The sequence below is a fragment of the Numenius arquata genome, chromosome 1, assembly GCF_964106895.1.
Source record: "Numenius arquata chromosome 1, bNumArq3.hap1.1, whole genome shotgun sequence".
NCBI classification, from domain to species: domain Eukaryota; kingdom Metazoa; phylum Chordata; class Aves; order Charadriiformes; family Scolopacidae; genus Numenius; species Numenius arquata.
Window position 1 is genome coordinate 74,883,711 of NC_133576.1, and position 12,275 is coordinate 74,895,985.

Genomic DNA, 12,275 nt, shown 5'->3' on the forward strand with positions numbered 1-12,275 from the left:
TTTCAGAATTATTCATTAAAGAAAAAAGCAACGTGGGAAATATTTTGTTTTTAATGAATAAATAAAGAAGTCCTTGAGTGCATTCACTGTCAACTATTGACATTTGGTAATTTTCTGAGCAGATGAGGTGATGTTTAATTCAGTTCCTTTACTGTCACTGAAACAATTCTAGATTCCAAATCCAAATGGAGAGCTGTAGAGGTTCAGCAAAGCTGTAGATAAAATGTATGGCATGCTGTATCTTTACAGGTAGGAATAACCTCAAGCCAGTTCTTACTAAATTTGATGTAAGATTTGGTCTGCTAATTTGTAATATGCCAAGAAATATGCTTGACTAACCTGATCTCCTTCTGTGACAAGGTGACCCGCTTAGTTGATGAGGGAAAGCCTGTGGATGTTGTTTACCTAGACTTTAGTAAAGCCTTTGACACCACTTCCCACAGCATTCTCCTGGAGAAACTGCTTACGGCTTGGATGGGTGTACTCTTTCCTGGTAAAAAACTGGCTGGATGGCCGGGCCCAGAGAGTGGTGGTGAATGGAGTTAACTCCAGTTGGCGGCCAGTCACAAGTAGGGTTCCCCAGGGCTCAGTATTGGGGCAGTTCTGTTTAATATCTTTATCAATGATCTGGACGAGGGGATCAAGTGCACCCTCAGTAAGTTTGCAGATGACACTAAGTGAGGTGGGAGTATCGACCTGCTTGAGGGTAGGAGGGCTCTACAGAGGGATCTGGACAGGCTGGATCAATGGGCTGAGGCCAACAGTTAACAAGGCTAAGTGCCGGGTCCTGCAGTTAGGTCACAACAACCCCATGACACACTACAGATTTCGGGAAGAGTGGACGGAAAACCGCCTGGCGGAAAAGGACCTGGGGGTGTTCGTTGACAGCCAGATGAATATGAGCCAGCCGTGTGTCCAGGTGGCAAAGAAGACCGATAGCACCCTGGCTTGTACTAGAAGTAGTGTGGCCAGCAGGACTAATGGAGCGATCATTCCCCTGTACTCTGCACTGGTGATGCTGCACCTTGAATACTGTGTCAGTTTTTGGCCCTACAAGAAGGACATTGAAGTGCTGGAGCGTGTCCGAAGAAGGGCAACAAAGCTGGTGAGGGGTCTAGGGCATAAGTCCTGTGGGAAGCAGCTGAGGGAACTGGGGCTGTTTAGCCTGCAGAAAAGGAGGATGAGGGGAGACCTTATTGCTCTCTACAACCTGAAAGGAGGTTGTAGAGAGGTGGAGGTCGGTCTCTTCTCGCAAGTAACAAGCAATAGGACAAGAGAAAATGGCCTCAAGTTGCACCAGGGGAGGTTTAGATTGGATATTAGGAAAAATTTCTTCACCGACACGGTTGTCAAACACTGGAACAGGCTGCCCAGGGACATGATTGAGTCACCATTACTGGAGGTATTTGAAAGACATGTAGATGTGGTGCTTAGGGACATGGTTTGGTGGTGGACTTGGCAGTTCTAGGTTAATGGTTGGACTCAATGATCTTAAAGGTCTTTCCAACCTATATGATTCTGTGATTCTAATTGTAATTGCCTGCACAGGGAGGATGGTGACAGAAGACGTGAAAAGCAGAGTTCATGCCACTGGGGTGACTTGGGAGTCACAAAAAGCAGTCAGTGAAATTCAGTGAAATTATCAAGTTAAACCATTTAACACAGGAGAGTAACATACTTGTTAAGTGCCAGACCTCATTATGAAGTAATTACAAACTTTCCCATAAGCTGTGTTTGCTTTCTGCAGGGACAGAAGTCAGTATGATAAAATTAAGTATCGTTTTTAGGCAAGAATTACTGGTCTCCTGCCAGCCAGCAGTGTCAGGGCTCTTATGTCCAGGTACCATCATAACCAACAAATTGTCTGGTTGGGTTGCTGCAGCAACGCACTCTTTGTGCATTCTCTTTGCACGTTGTATAAATCCCCTGAAGACTCTTCCCCAGGGCATTTTGGGACAGTGCAGGCAGAGCTGTGGGTGCTGTGACAGCAGCGCACGCCCTGGGCAGTGCAGGTGGACAGGAGCCATGCCAAAGTTGGGGCAGAGGTGTCCCTGCAGCCAGAATTGCTGCCCTAAGCATGGGCTGAGCAGGGCCTGGCAGCTGCCGGAGACATAGAACGGCATGAGCAGGGCAGAGAGCATCACAGTGCTGGCACAGGAGTGCTTGCGTGGAGCAGTTCGATGGCCGTAGGTCTGATGACTGTCTCCCAAAGTGAAACTGTTAATGCTGTGCCTGATACTGGCCCAAGGCAGAAGGATTTACCCCCAGATGAATGGCAGCAGGAGGAAGGAGTCCTTAGTCTCTTGACTTTATGGTTGACTCGCCTCTGAGACTTGGGATGCTGCTTGCATTACTGGGATACTGGTGGTTTCTTCTTTCTCTGCTCTGCTTTCTTATCCTTTGCCTCTACCCTACAGGTACTTTGTTCTCTTCGCCTTAACATCCAGGGCCACCCCTGTCTCTAAATGCCATTTAATCTGTATGTTGGAGGCATAAAACTATAAATCTGCTCCCCACCCTCATTTTTCCTTTTTCCTCTGTCTGGCATGGTTTTTAATTTGGGCAATCCTGTTGAGGAGAAGTTATTCCTTTTTACCTGTCTCCATTTACAAAACATGTAGCCACACATTTCACTTGAAGTATGGACTTGTTTGTACTTTTCAACCTCATCTTCTGTGAAGCCCAACCCCAACAACCTTCGGAGCAGTTGGGGAGCTTGACTCTGGATTTCAGTATGCACAGGATCAAGCTCTTAGTTTTGGTTAGACCTGTAACAGTGGAGTTTGGAACTTGAGAGGCTGTGAGAAAATAGTACTTCTACTATTTAACTTTCAGCAGATGAAGAAACAATGGCTATTTAAAAGCAAAACATGAGTAAAAGCACCAGCAGTGTATGACTTAACAGTCTCTTGAGCAAAAGCTGCATACTTTTATGGTAATATGAAGGCATTTTCAAAACTCAGGGCCAGTATTTGTACCTAGGTATTTTCTCTGATCTCTCCTAATCTGTTTTTAAGTGATCATTCCCAGCATTGAAAACACAAACAAGCACGCCTCAGGAAAAACTTCTAATGTAGCTATTTGTGTGTAATCCATCTTGATGAAGTGGCATGTATGAACTGATGATAGTAGAGAATGCACTCGCCTCCCATTTGTTTTACATTTCCAAAAAAAGTCATCATTTTGTCTTATTTTCAATGTTTAGTTTAGTACTGCTCTCAGGACAGTATGGTTAGCAAAAATATAACCTACCTGCACTGTTAAATGTCAGAACTGAAGGTTAAGCAATCGCAAGCAGATGTGTCTTTGGCTTTAACCCTGCAGCTGCCTGTAGTCCCGTCTCTTTTCAGGGCTGTCTACTTGCTTTTCAGCAAAGAGCAGACAGGCTGGCTCTGTGCTATGGGTTATCCAGGGCAGGAATTCAAACACGAAGCTGACTGCCTTTATGGCTAGACCATATGGGAACCCTCAGCTATGAGAACTGCCCGCCTGATGGTCCCTGAGCACACTATGGCAGGCAACATCTAGTTGCAAGGAGGGAATTAGAGCAGTCTGCTAACTACTGAAATGCTTCCCCTTTTGGCTCATAGGTGATGGTGGTGCACCAGCAATTAAGCTTTGAATATAAAGAACAGCAGCTGAAACTGCCAGAGGGCAGCGTGAAGTAAGCAGAATGTAATTTCCTAAACTGGAATTTGCTAAGAGCTTCCATGGGGATTAACTCCTTCTCCTGTGGAAGTTTCCACTGGTTTGGATTTGTTTATATTAATGATCAGAAGCAGCTAGGAACTCAGACTAATTCTTAAAGTTTCTATGTTATTACTTTCCATACAATCTGATAAAATTTTAGAAGGCCCTGAATTTTGGTGGCCTTGCAAGTTGCAGGATTTCTTCACAGAGGAAGCACAGTACAGGCATTGCTGGAGCCGGCCTTTCCCCGTTCTTGTTTGCTCCATGGCTGCCCACAATCCATGCTAGGAACAGGGAGAGGGTCTGTGCCAGCTCCTTATGGCACTCTGCACCCTGGTGCATTAGGGCAGTGGTGACCATGACACCGAGCTGAGGTGTTTGAGTGAGTTTTTAGCTAGATGGCCAGTGTCTCTAGGCCAGTTGGGCTGTGGCTGCCAGGACCTGTGGGCTAATGATCCCACCCACTGAGCGGACTTTACAGACTGCCAATGCCCAAAAAAGCCTGTTTGAGACTGGCGTGTGTGTCTCCATGGAATGTAGTCAGGAGGTGTAGATGCCACTTTAAACAAGAAAGCTTCAGACAAGTCAATTCACGTCCTATAGGATACAGCATGGAGCAACACACCAGGTGTAAACAGTGTTCTAGCAATATAAGCCAGACTGTACTGGCATCCACAGGAGAAGCAGCTTGATAGTCTGTGAGTAATCTTTTCAACTATCAAATTCACTTAATCTTCATTACTGAAGACTGCAATCCAAAGGGAGTGTCCAGGTATAAACCTGCTCAACCCTGTTGTCCTTTATGTTACAGCCACAGAGCGAGAGCTCAGCATGGCTGATGGAGACAATTTTGGGGCAGCTACTCTTGAAATGCAAAGGGAAAGATGTTCATGACCTGGCCTACTAGCAGGAAGAGGGAAGAACAGGTATAAACAGTTGCTGAAATAGGTATTTGGTTCTGTACATCAGCTCACTGATGGTGACAGCATCTGGGTGTCCCAGGGAACAGAGCTACATGGATGAAGAGTGGGTAGGTGGGGTATCTGTCATGGAGTGGGAAGAAGCAGTGCTGTGTTGGAGATACTGAAATAGAGGAGATGCGCTCCTTCCTTCTCTGCAGGAAGAAAGGGGTTGTCTTCTGCTACGGCCACAGAACACCCACATTGGTAGCAGGACCCAGGTCCCAAGGTGCAGAATCCATGATGCTCTTCAGCAGCCTGCTGTGTGTCATCTTTGTGCTTTGCCTCCTCCTCTTCCTCTGCAGAGCTGAGCTTTATATTGCTTCTCTGTGCAGCCTGATTATAATTAAAATTATGACTTTTTTTTTAAAATTTCAGTGGGATAGAGTCTTCCTAGAAGTAGCTCTTTGGAGACATGGAGGTGAAACTTGCAGAGACTTTTTGCGAGTAAAATTGTTGCCCATATGACATCTTCTGTTGGTCTTTTTTCAGGGGTCAGTATTCAAAGACTAGACTTAGTGTGACTGGACGGCTTCTGCATTTATTTTTCACTCGTCAAACAAAAGACATCTTCTGATCTGTCTTTCCAGTTTTTCCTTTCACATGCAGTTGCAATAGGAAGTTTCTCATTAATAACTTGTTAATGCGTTTACATTTTGCATAGAGCAACCTACAACTGTCATGTAGTTAATCCACCTGTATTTTTGTGTAGGTGTTTTGAAGCAGCTGGGCTGTCTTTGCCACTAGGGCAACCCCAGGTTGCTTTCTAGACTAAAGATTTACCTATCAAGGTGGAACGGAACTTAAAAGGTGGACAAAAAGGCTTGGGGACAGAAAATATTTCTCCATCTTGGGGATTTCACTAGTGGTGTCTGTCCTTTAGTTGAGGTTGCAGATACTAAGTTATTTTTATCCTGACTTACTCTATTTGCAATTTTACTTTTTCAGATCTCTGTTGAAGAACTTGAAAGAAGTTTGATTATAAAGGTCAACAGGGATGCAGTTATGAAAATAGCTGTCTCAGGGGATCTCTTTACTCTAGAAAAAGGACTGTATCAGCTGAATTTGACAGTAGGAGGCATTCCATTCAAAACGAAGAACCTTATTCTACCTGTAAGTATAGCATTATCACTCATGTTGTTTTGCATGCCTGAAGGGCTTGATTTCGTCTTCTCTTGGGGTGATGTAGGTCCTTCCTGAGAGCAGTTCAGCCTGCCCTGATACAGGTGGAATTAACACCTTCTGGATACAGCTTTCTCTCCACTGACTGTAGAGGGAGCCTAAGACAGTAGCAAAGGTGAGACTCCTGATTTTTTGATAAGTTTGGGTGAGGTTGTATCCCACCCTTGGCCTGCAGAATTAGGACACAGCAGAACTGGAGCACGTGACAAAATTAACAGTGGTCATCCTGGCTTGGAGACCAGGAGTGGCCCCAGTGGGTCAATGGACAGACGCACCGCTGTATGAGGGTACCATTGTGCCCACTAGGTCTGGAAACAGCATTGGGGACACTTCCTGTGTTGTGACCGAAGTTTGTGCTTCACGTATATTAGAATTATAGAATCATAGAATTGTCTAGGTTGGAAGGGACCTTTAAGATCATCTAGTCCAACCATCAACCTAACTCTGATAAAAACCATCACTAAACGATGTCTCTAAGCACTATATGTACCCGTATCACAGTTTTGCTGCTAGCGTTTGCTGTTTCAGTTTAGTAAGACCAAAGAAAAACTGAAGCTTATTTTTCTTTATTTCCTCCTAATTCAAATAGATAGGGCATATGAATAAAATGTTAGGCACTGTTTGTGTGAGATTGAATGATTGCTGTGTTTCTGGAATAGCTGCTGCTCAGGCTGTTTTGAATGTCCACCACACACAGAGTTGGCACCTTGAAACCCAGATTGGCATCTCTTTATTTCTAAATGAGGTGACAAGTTTGCAGCTCTGTGACTGGGAGTGCAGCAGCTGAGGAAGGCTCCTGTTCCTCACAAGAAGTCATTCGGGGCCACTACTTGTCTGAAACATTAAGCTCGGGGTGTGGTCTGAATATAGGATTGAGAGCCAAAAACTCCTGAGGTTTTTATCCTGGCTCAGACACTTAATTCTCTCTCTGCTTCAATTAATTGGGGGTAATGGTGCTGGTTTAGACGCTTTGCGAGGAGCCTTCTCTTTACATGTCACATTTTATTGCTGACAGTTGGTACGGGATGATATAACTAGAAGCTGGAAGGAACAAGGTGTGTACAGAGTGGTGTGCCCGGCTTGTGGCTCAGGCACCCCTCCCTTAAACCAGAACCCGAGAACTTATACCAGGATCAGGTCTTGTGTGTCATGAAGGCTGTTTGCAATGACAAAGAGGACTGGGTTTTTTAACTACAAGTTAGACTCCAGCATTCACAATGCAGAATTACAGGAGTTACAAAGCTTTGGCTACAGAGCTTTAGAAGTAAATTGCACTAATCGTGGGCAGCATGTAGGAGCAGCTAACAGAATCAATAAAACCAAATCACCGCCTGCATTAGCTGCTGCCCTTCTGTCCTGTGGAGACAAGCTGAGCTAAGAGGAGTTTCCTGGGGAATACTGACCATTTACTTGCTTGGGGTTGCGGGACTGGGATTGCCGCCAATTGGTTTGCATGTGTATAACACATCAAAATGATTTCTCCTGTTTAGTATCATAATATAACTCAGTGTTCCTCTGCACCCAAAATCAGTTATGCTTCACTGGGCAGTACTTCGAGGCATGAGATACTGCTTTATCTTCCTAGATAAATCCTCGGCTGGATGGCTGCATGCGGGCATGGAACTGGCTGAATGGGGAGGACACCACTATCCAAGAGACCATAAAGATGAATGAAAGGATGCAGTGCTTTTCTGTAGCAGGACGAGGGTCTTTCTATCCTGGCCGAGGTTTTGCTGTGTTTAATTTTACTTATGGTAAGTACTTTTTTATTGTTATTTCTGACCTGTTGTCCTGCCATTAACCATACTTGACAGTTTAAAACTTGCGTGTATGCCAGACTCAGTGCTGATTGATGCAGAAAAGGCTGGCAGCTGTGGATGGAAAGGGAATAGCTAAACTTGTGGTTAACAGCAAAGGCAGGCCTATGTATGATGGTTAGAGCCAGTACGAATATGACCAGGATGGATTAGCTTGAGTAATGCATTTCACATCCAGGCTGGTTCCAGCTCATCCTCAGAATTAGGGGCTTCACTTCCCTCTGCTAGCAGCATACATGGTTCCAGCGCTCTCCACTGTTTTCTGCTAAAGAGGGAGAATGGCACACCATAGTGCTGTATCTTGAGTTTATGATGGACCAAAAATCAGTATCATGTGTAGCAAAATTCGATTATCTTAAAGATCCCATCCAACCTAGAAATTTCTATGAAGGTGTCCAAGATCAGATTCACTTTTAATCCTTGGGTGGTATTCGTTACACTTGGGACAAACACACTAAGCGTATCTCTGATACAAGCTGAATGAAATTGGCCTAGATACAATAATAACAAGTTTCAAACCAAACCTGGACATACTAATTTAGCACTCAGAAGGGCACCTTTATTCTAGATTATTCTGTTTGTTTATGTGCGATCAACTGTCAGTATTTTTAAGCCCGTACAAATGCCAACCGTCTATTATAGTTTTATGTGCAATTCCTCCTCTGCAGAAGCCTTTTGTGCATCATTATGTGGATTTTTCTGCTCTGCCATTGTAAATTAGGGAGTATCAGGTGTCTGTCGTCTTGTTTACCACATGGATTCAAAAGCTGCAAAGTAGAGACAAGGCAGCATCTGAAGTGCAAGTGACAGCACTCAGCTGAGATGAGTCCTCAGCACCTTCATTTTTATATTTTTTTTCTACAAAAAATAATCTTCCTTTGGTTTTGGTTTTGGTTTTTGTTTTTTTTTTTTTGTCTTTGTGATGTTGCTTCATAAAGAACTTATTTATTTTATCTCAAGATGTGGTGAACAGCAAAGCTAATACTTCTATGACAGGAGGTTGCAGAAGCAGGATTGAAATCTTGCTTTGTAGCCAGCGTCACTTTTTAAATTACAAGGGCACTGGGTCAGTAAGAAAGATGTCAAAGAGTTCAAAGTTCAGCAGGTGAGATAAAACATCCCAGGTTTCTGAGGGGTAGGTGATCAGAAAGTGATTAGGTAGGTGATCAGTGTAGCATGCTTATATCCTTTTTCAGTTCAACACAGGCTTTCATAGAAATGTTTCCTGCACGTCAGATTTGGATTTAGGTTCCTCAATGATTTTTGGACAGTCAAGAACAATTCAAAAATGGGGTGCCCTGTCTTGCAGCAGTTCTTTGAATGTGTTGGATTGACAGTCGTGGGAATTTGAATCTCTCTTTGTGATGAAAAAGCTTATCCTTGTCCTTTGACATTCTGAAAGGCAGCAGAATGCAGAAGGTAACAAGAGGAAACACGGTATTTTCTTCTCTATGTTCAGGTGATTTGGATTTTTTTTTTTTTTTTTTGAGTAAAAGAAATGTGGCAGTCCCTCCATATGCTCATCCGTCTATCCTGTTCTCCAGACAGAAATTGCATAGCCTACCCTGTTAGTCCTATGTTTGCCACGCTACACATTTCTTTTTCTGCAGTGCAACCTTCATCTGGAAATGAAACCAAGGCAAGCTGGGAAATAGAAGTAAATGCTGCAATCCAACCAGCGACAGATACCGGTGTGTTGTTCGCTCTAGTTACAGAAGAAGCATCTGTCCCTTTGTCACTCTCTCTGATTGATTATCACTCCACAAAGAAACTGAAACAACAGGTACAGATTTAAGCATTTTTCTAGAGAAGGTTCCCTGCTATTTCCTGGGAACTGAAAGTTGTCAGGCTTGCTGCCTGCGGGCCTATTTGCCCCCACCAGTGCAGAACTGAGGTGCTTGGCTGACACCAAAGTTCTGCTTCTTACAGGTATGTGTCAGACACTACTAGGGAGCTCTTTGCAAGTGCTGTCTAGGTAAAAGCTGAAACTGGTCTCTCGTATGCAGTCATATTTTCTTTTGGGTTTTTTTTTTTTCTGACACAGAAGCTGTTTAATATCATAAGCAAAGAATTTCTATTCTCTAGAGCTCATCAGTAATAGTCCCAAGGTCATCAAGAGACAGGCTTAGGTGTCACTCCAGGTGCTGTGAAAGGCCAGTTATGATGGAATGCCAAAGCTACTGATTTAATGGCATTTATACTAAAGGGCTAGATTCTGGCATTGCATGAGTGTAAATCAGGAATAATTATACTAAAACCCACAAGCCAACTTTTCATTTATAATAGACCAGCTGTAGTCTGTTTGGTTTCAGGGCAATAAAACAAGCTCTGTAAGACCCACTAAGAATTCTCTCTGAAAAGACAGTGGTTACGACTAACTATTAGTCCCACTGGTTCCCTGGTTTTTCATCTATGCAAGTGAGCTCAGAACACAATCAGCAATGGTTGCTCTGCAAAAATCAGCAATGGTGGCTCTGCAAAAACGTTGTAAACAGGGGTCATCCTGGTCTTGGATAAACATGGCTAGATATATTTCTGCTCACTGCATCTTTTTTCTTCTTTCTCCTACTGTCCAGTTTATCATCGTGGCTTTGGAGAACACAGTTGTGTCCAGACTGGCAATAAATCTCTGTGACAAGAAGGAACACTCTGTAGACATCCTCCTCAAGAAGGACCACTTATCCCTGACGGTAGATGGGATAGCTGGAGAGGGTGAACTAAGCACCTCTGAGTTAGAGGACAGTCTGTCCATCTTGGAGAGCTCTTTGCAGTCAACGGTGAAGACATATGTGGGAGGATTGCCAGGTGAGCATCCAGTTTTGTAGCTTGGACTACAGACTCCTAACTCATCTTGCTGAGCTGGCAGTCAGGAAAACTGTTTCTGTTCATTCAAGCTGGGAGCCTCCTTCTCTGCTTCTGCTTCAGCAGGCTTTGTCTGCGATGAGGGTGTGCTTGACAATTATTTTCTTTTTGAACAATCACATCCTTCTGAGGACAGCTGGAGGCAAAAATAGAGGGCGTTTTGCTGGGTCAACAATAGGAATGATTTTTCTGAAGGGCAGCTGTAAGCAAGGTCATAGTCTTAAACCTGGTAGAATTCGTAGGAGCTGTACCACAGGCTTCTGCAGTGCTTCATTCGTGCTCATTAGGTGAGAGTGTGTGAGCACTCCTTGTGGGGAGTACCAGTGGCCCCACATTGTTTTGCCTGACGCTTGGGAAGCCCAGTGTGGTGATTCTCCCTGGCTGATGTTCTCTGTGAACTCCACGATTAACAGATTGCCTCGCAGCAGAGAGTATTCATGGCACAACCCAGGGGCTACCACAATTTATAGTTTCGCTGGCTTTTCAGCAACAACAGGGCTTCTTGTGGGAGGTCAGTTTACTCCTCTGTTCTGAACCTTCTCCTTCTGAACCTGGAAGGTCAAATTTTCATCTGAATCATGAATTTTGGCCAAGTTTGGGGGTTTGTTCCTTGTTCTAGCTGAACTGGTTTATCAGTCCCTACTGCTGAGGAATGCAATTAAGGAAACACTTATTTCTCTGAAGCACAGCAGTACATCCTATTTTATTGCCAGCAGCTAAGCAAAATCTTGCCCTTACTTGCCCAAGCAAGGGAGGGGCAGCAATGTTGGCCGCTTGGTAGGTGGTGAAGCAGTCAAGCTGGAACAGGGTGGCTGAGATACCACGTGTGCTAGGACACATGGCGTGACCGTTCCCACCATGAGCAAGAGTTTACAGAGTGTTTATGCTGATGATGTAAATGGCTCCTAGTGACACCTAAAAGGGGGAGGCCACACACACTGCGATGTTCACACATTGATGGGAACAAGGCTGAATCCCCAAATGTTGCGTTTTACAGTGTCAGATTGAATTGTCCAAGCTGGCCATTGCAAAAGGAAGAGAGGTCACCTGCTTTCTTTCAGGTAGCTCTCAAATACACAGCAGAGACTTTCACAGCTCAGAAAACAATCCCATTCTGTAGCTATCCCGAGTTCTCTGTGGTTTGCTGAGACTATCCATGCTGGGTGAAGCAGAGAAGCACAGCTTTTAATTATGTAGAACTAAGTGTGAGATATCATGGCTGTGACTGTCTAGACCCAGCTGACTTCTGTAGGTTTAGCGACTTTCCCGCTTTGTTCTGTTGTGCTTAGCAACAGGAATTCCTGCCTGTGGTCTGCTTTTGCCATTGAGAGGAACCCAGCACTTGCATCAAAAAACCTTGTCGTTTGCCAAATGAATAAACATTTCAGCACTTTGGTCGGATTCATCACTCTGGGTTAAATAACTATACCAAATGGTCACATCTAAGTGAGTTTGGCTCATTCAAATTTTGAAAACATTACGTCGTTTTTGGTTTTTCCCTGCCTCCATACCCTGTGGAAAAAACAAAGTATAGTAGTTACACTTAATGCCTTTATTCCATTTGCCAAAATTAAAGAAAGAATTCTGAGTCAAAATATGTAGCACGTCCCATCCTAAGTGCAGCTAATATTGCAGATGTGGAAGAAATATTATTTAGAGTTTCAAGAGATATTTACTACCTTTTCTATGGTACTTTCAGTTCTGTTAAGTCCTTAATTGTGTAATTTATACAATGCATAGGTGTTTTTCCAGGCAGTATGTACAG

General features: G+C 44.0%; 1 protein-coding gene across 1 annotated transcript in view; it reads left to right on the top strand.

Moving 5' to 3' along the window:
- GAS6 (growth arrest specific 6) overlaps nt 1–12,275 on the top strand; it is a 41,986-nt gene that overhangs the window by 27,493 nt on the left and 2,218 nt on the right. The window contains exons 11-14 of the mRNA XM_074147483.1: nt 5,598–5,762; nt 7,417–7,585; nt 9,259–9,431; nt 10,225–10,453. Coding sequence (XP_074003584.1) covers nt 5,598–5,762; nt 7,417–7,585; nt 9,259–9,431; nt 10,225–10,453 — 736 coding nt within the window. The remainder of the gene's footprint in view (nt 1–5,597; nt 5,763–7,416; nt 7,586–9,258; nt 9,432–10,224; nt 10,454–12,275) is intronic.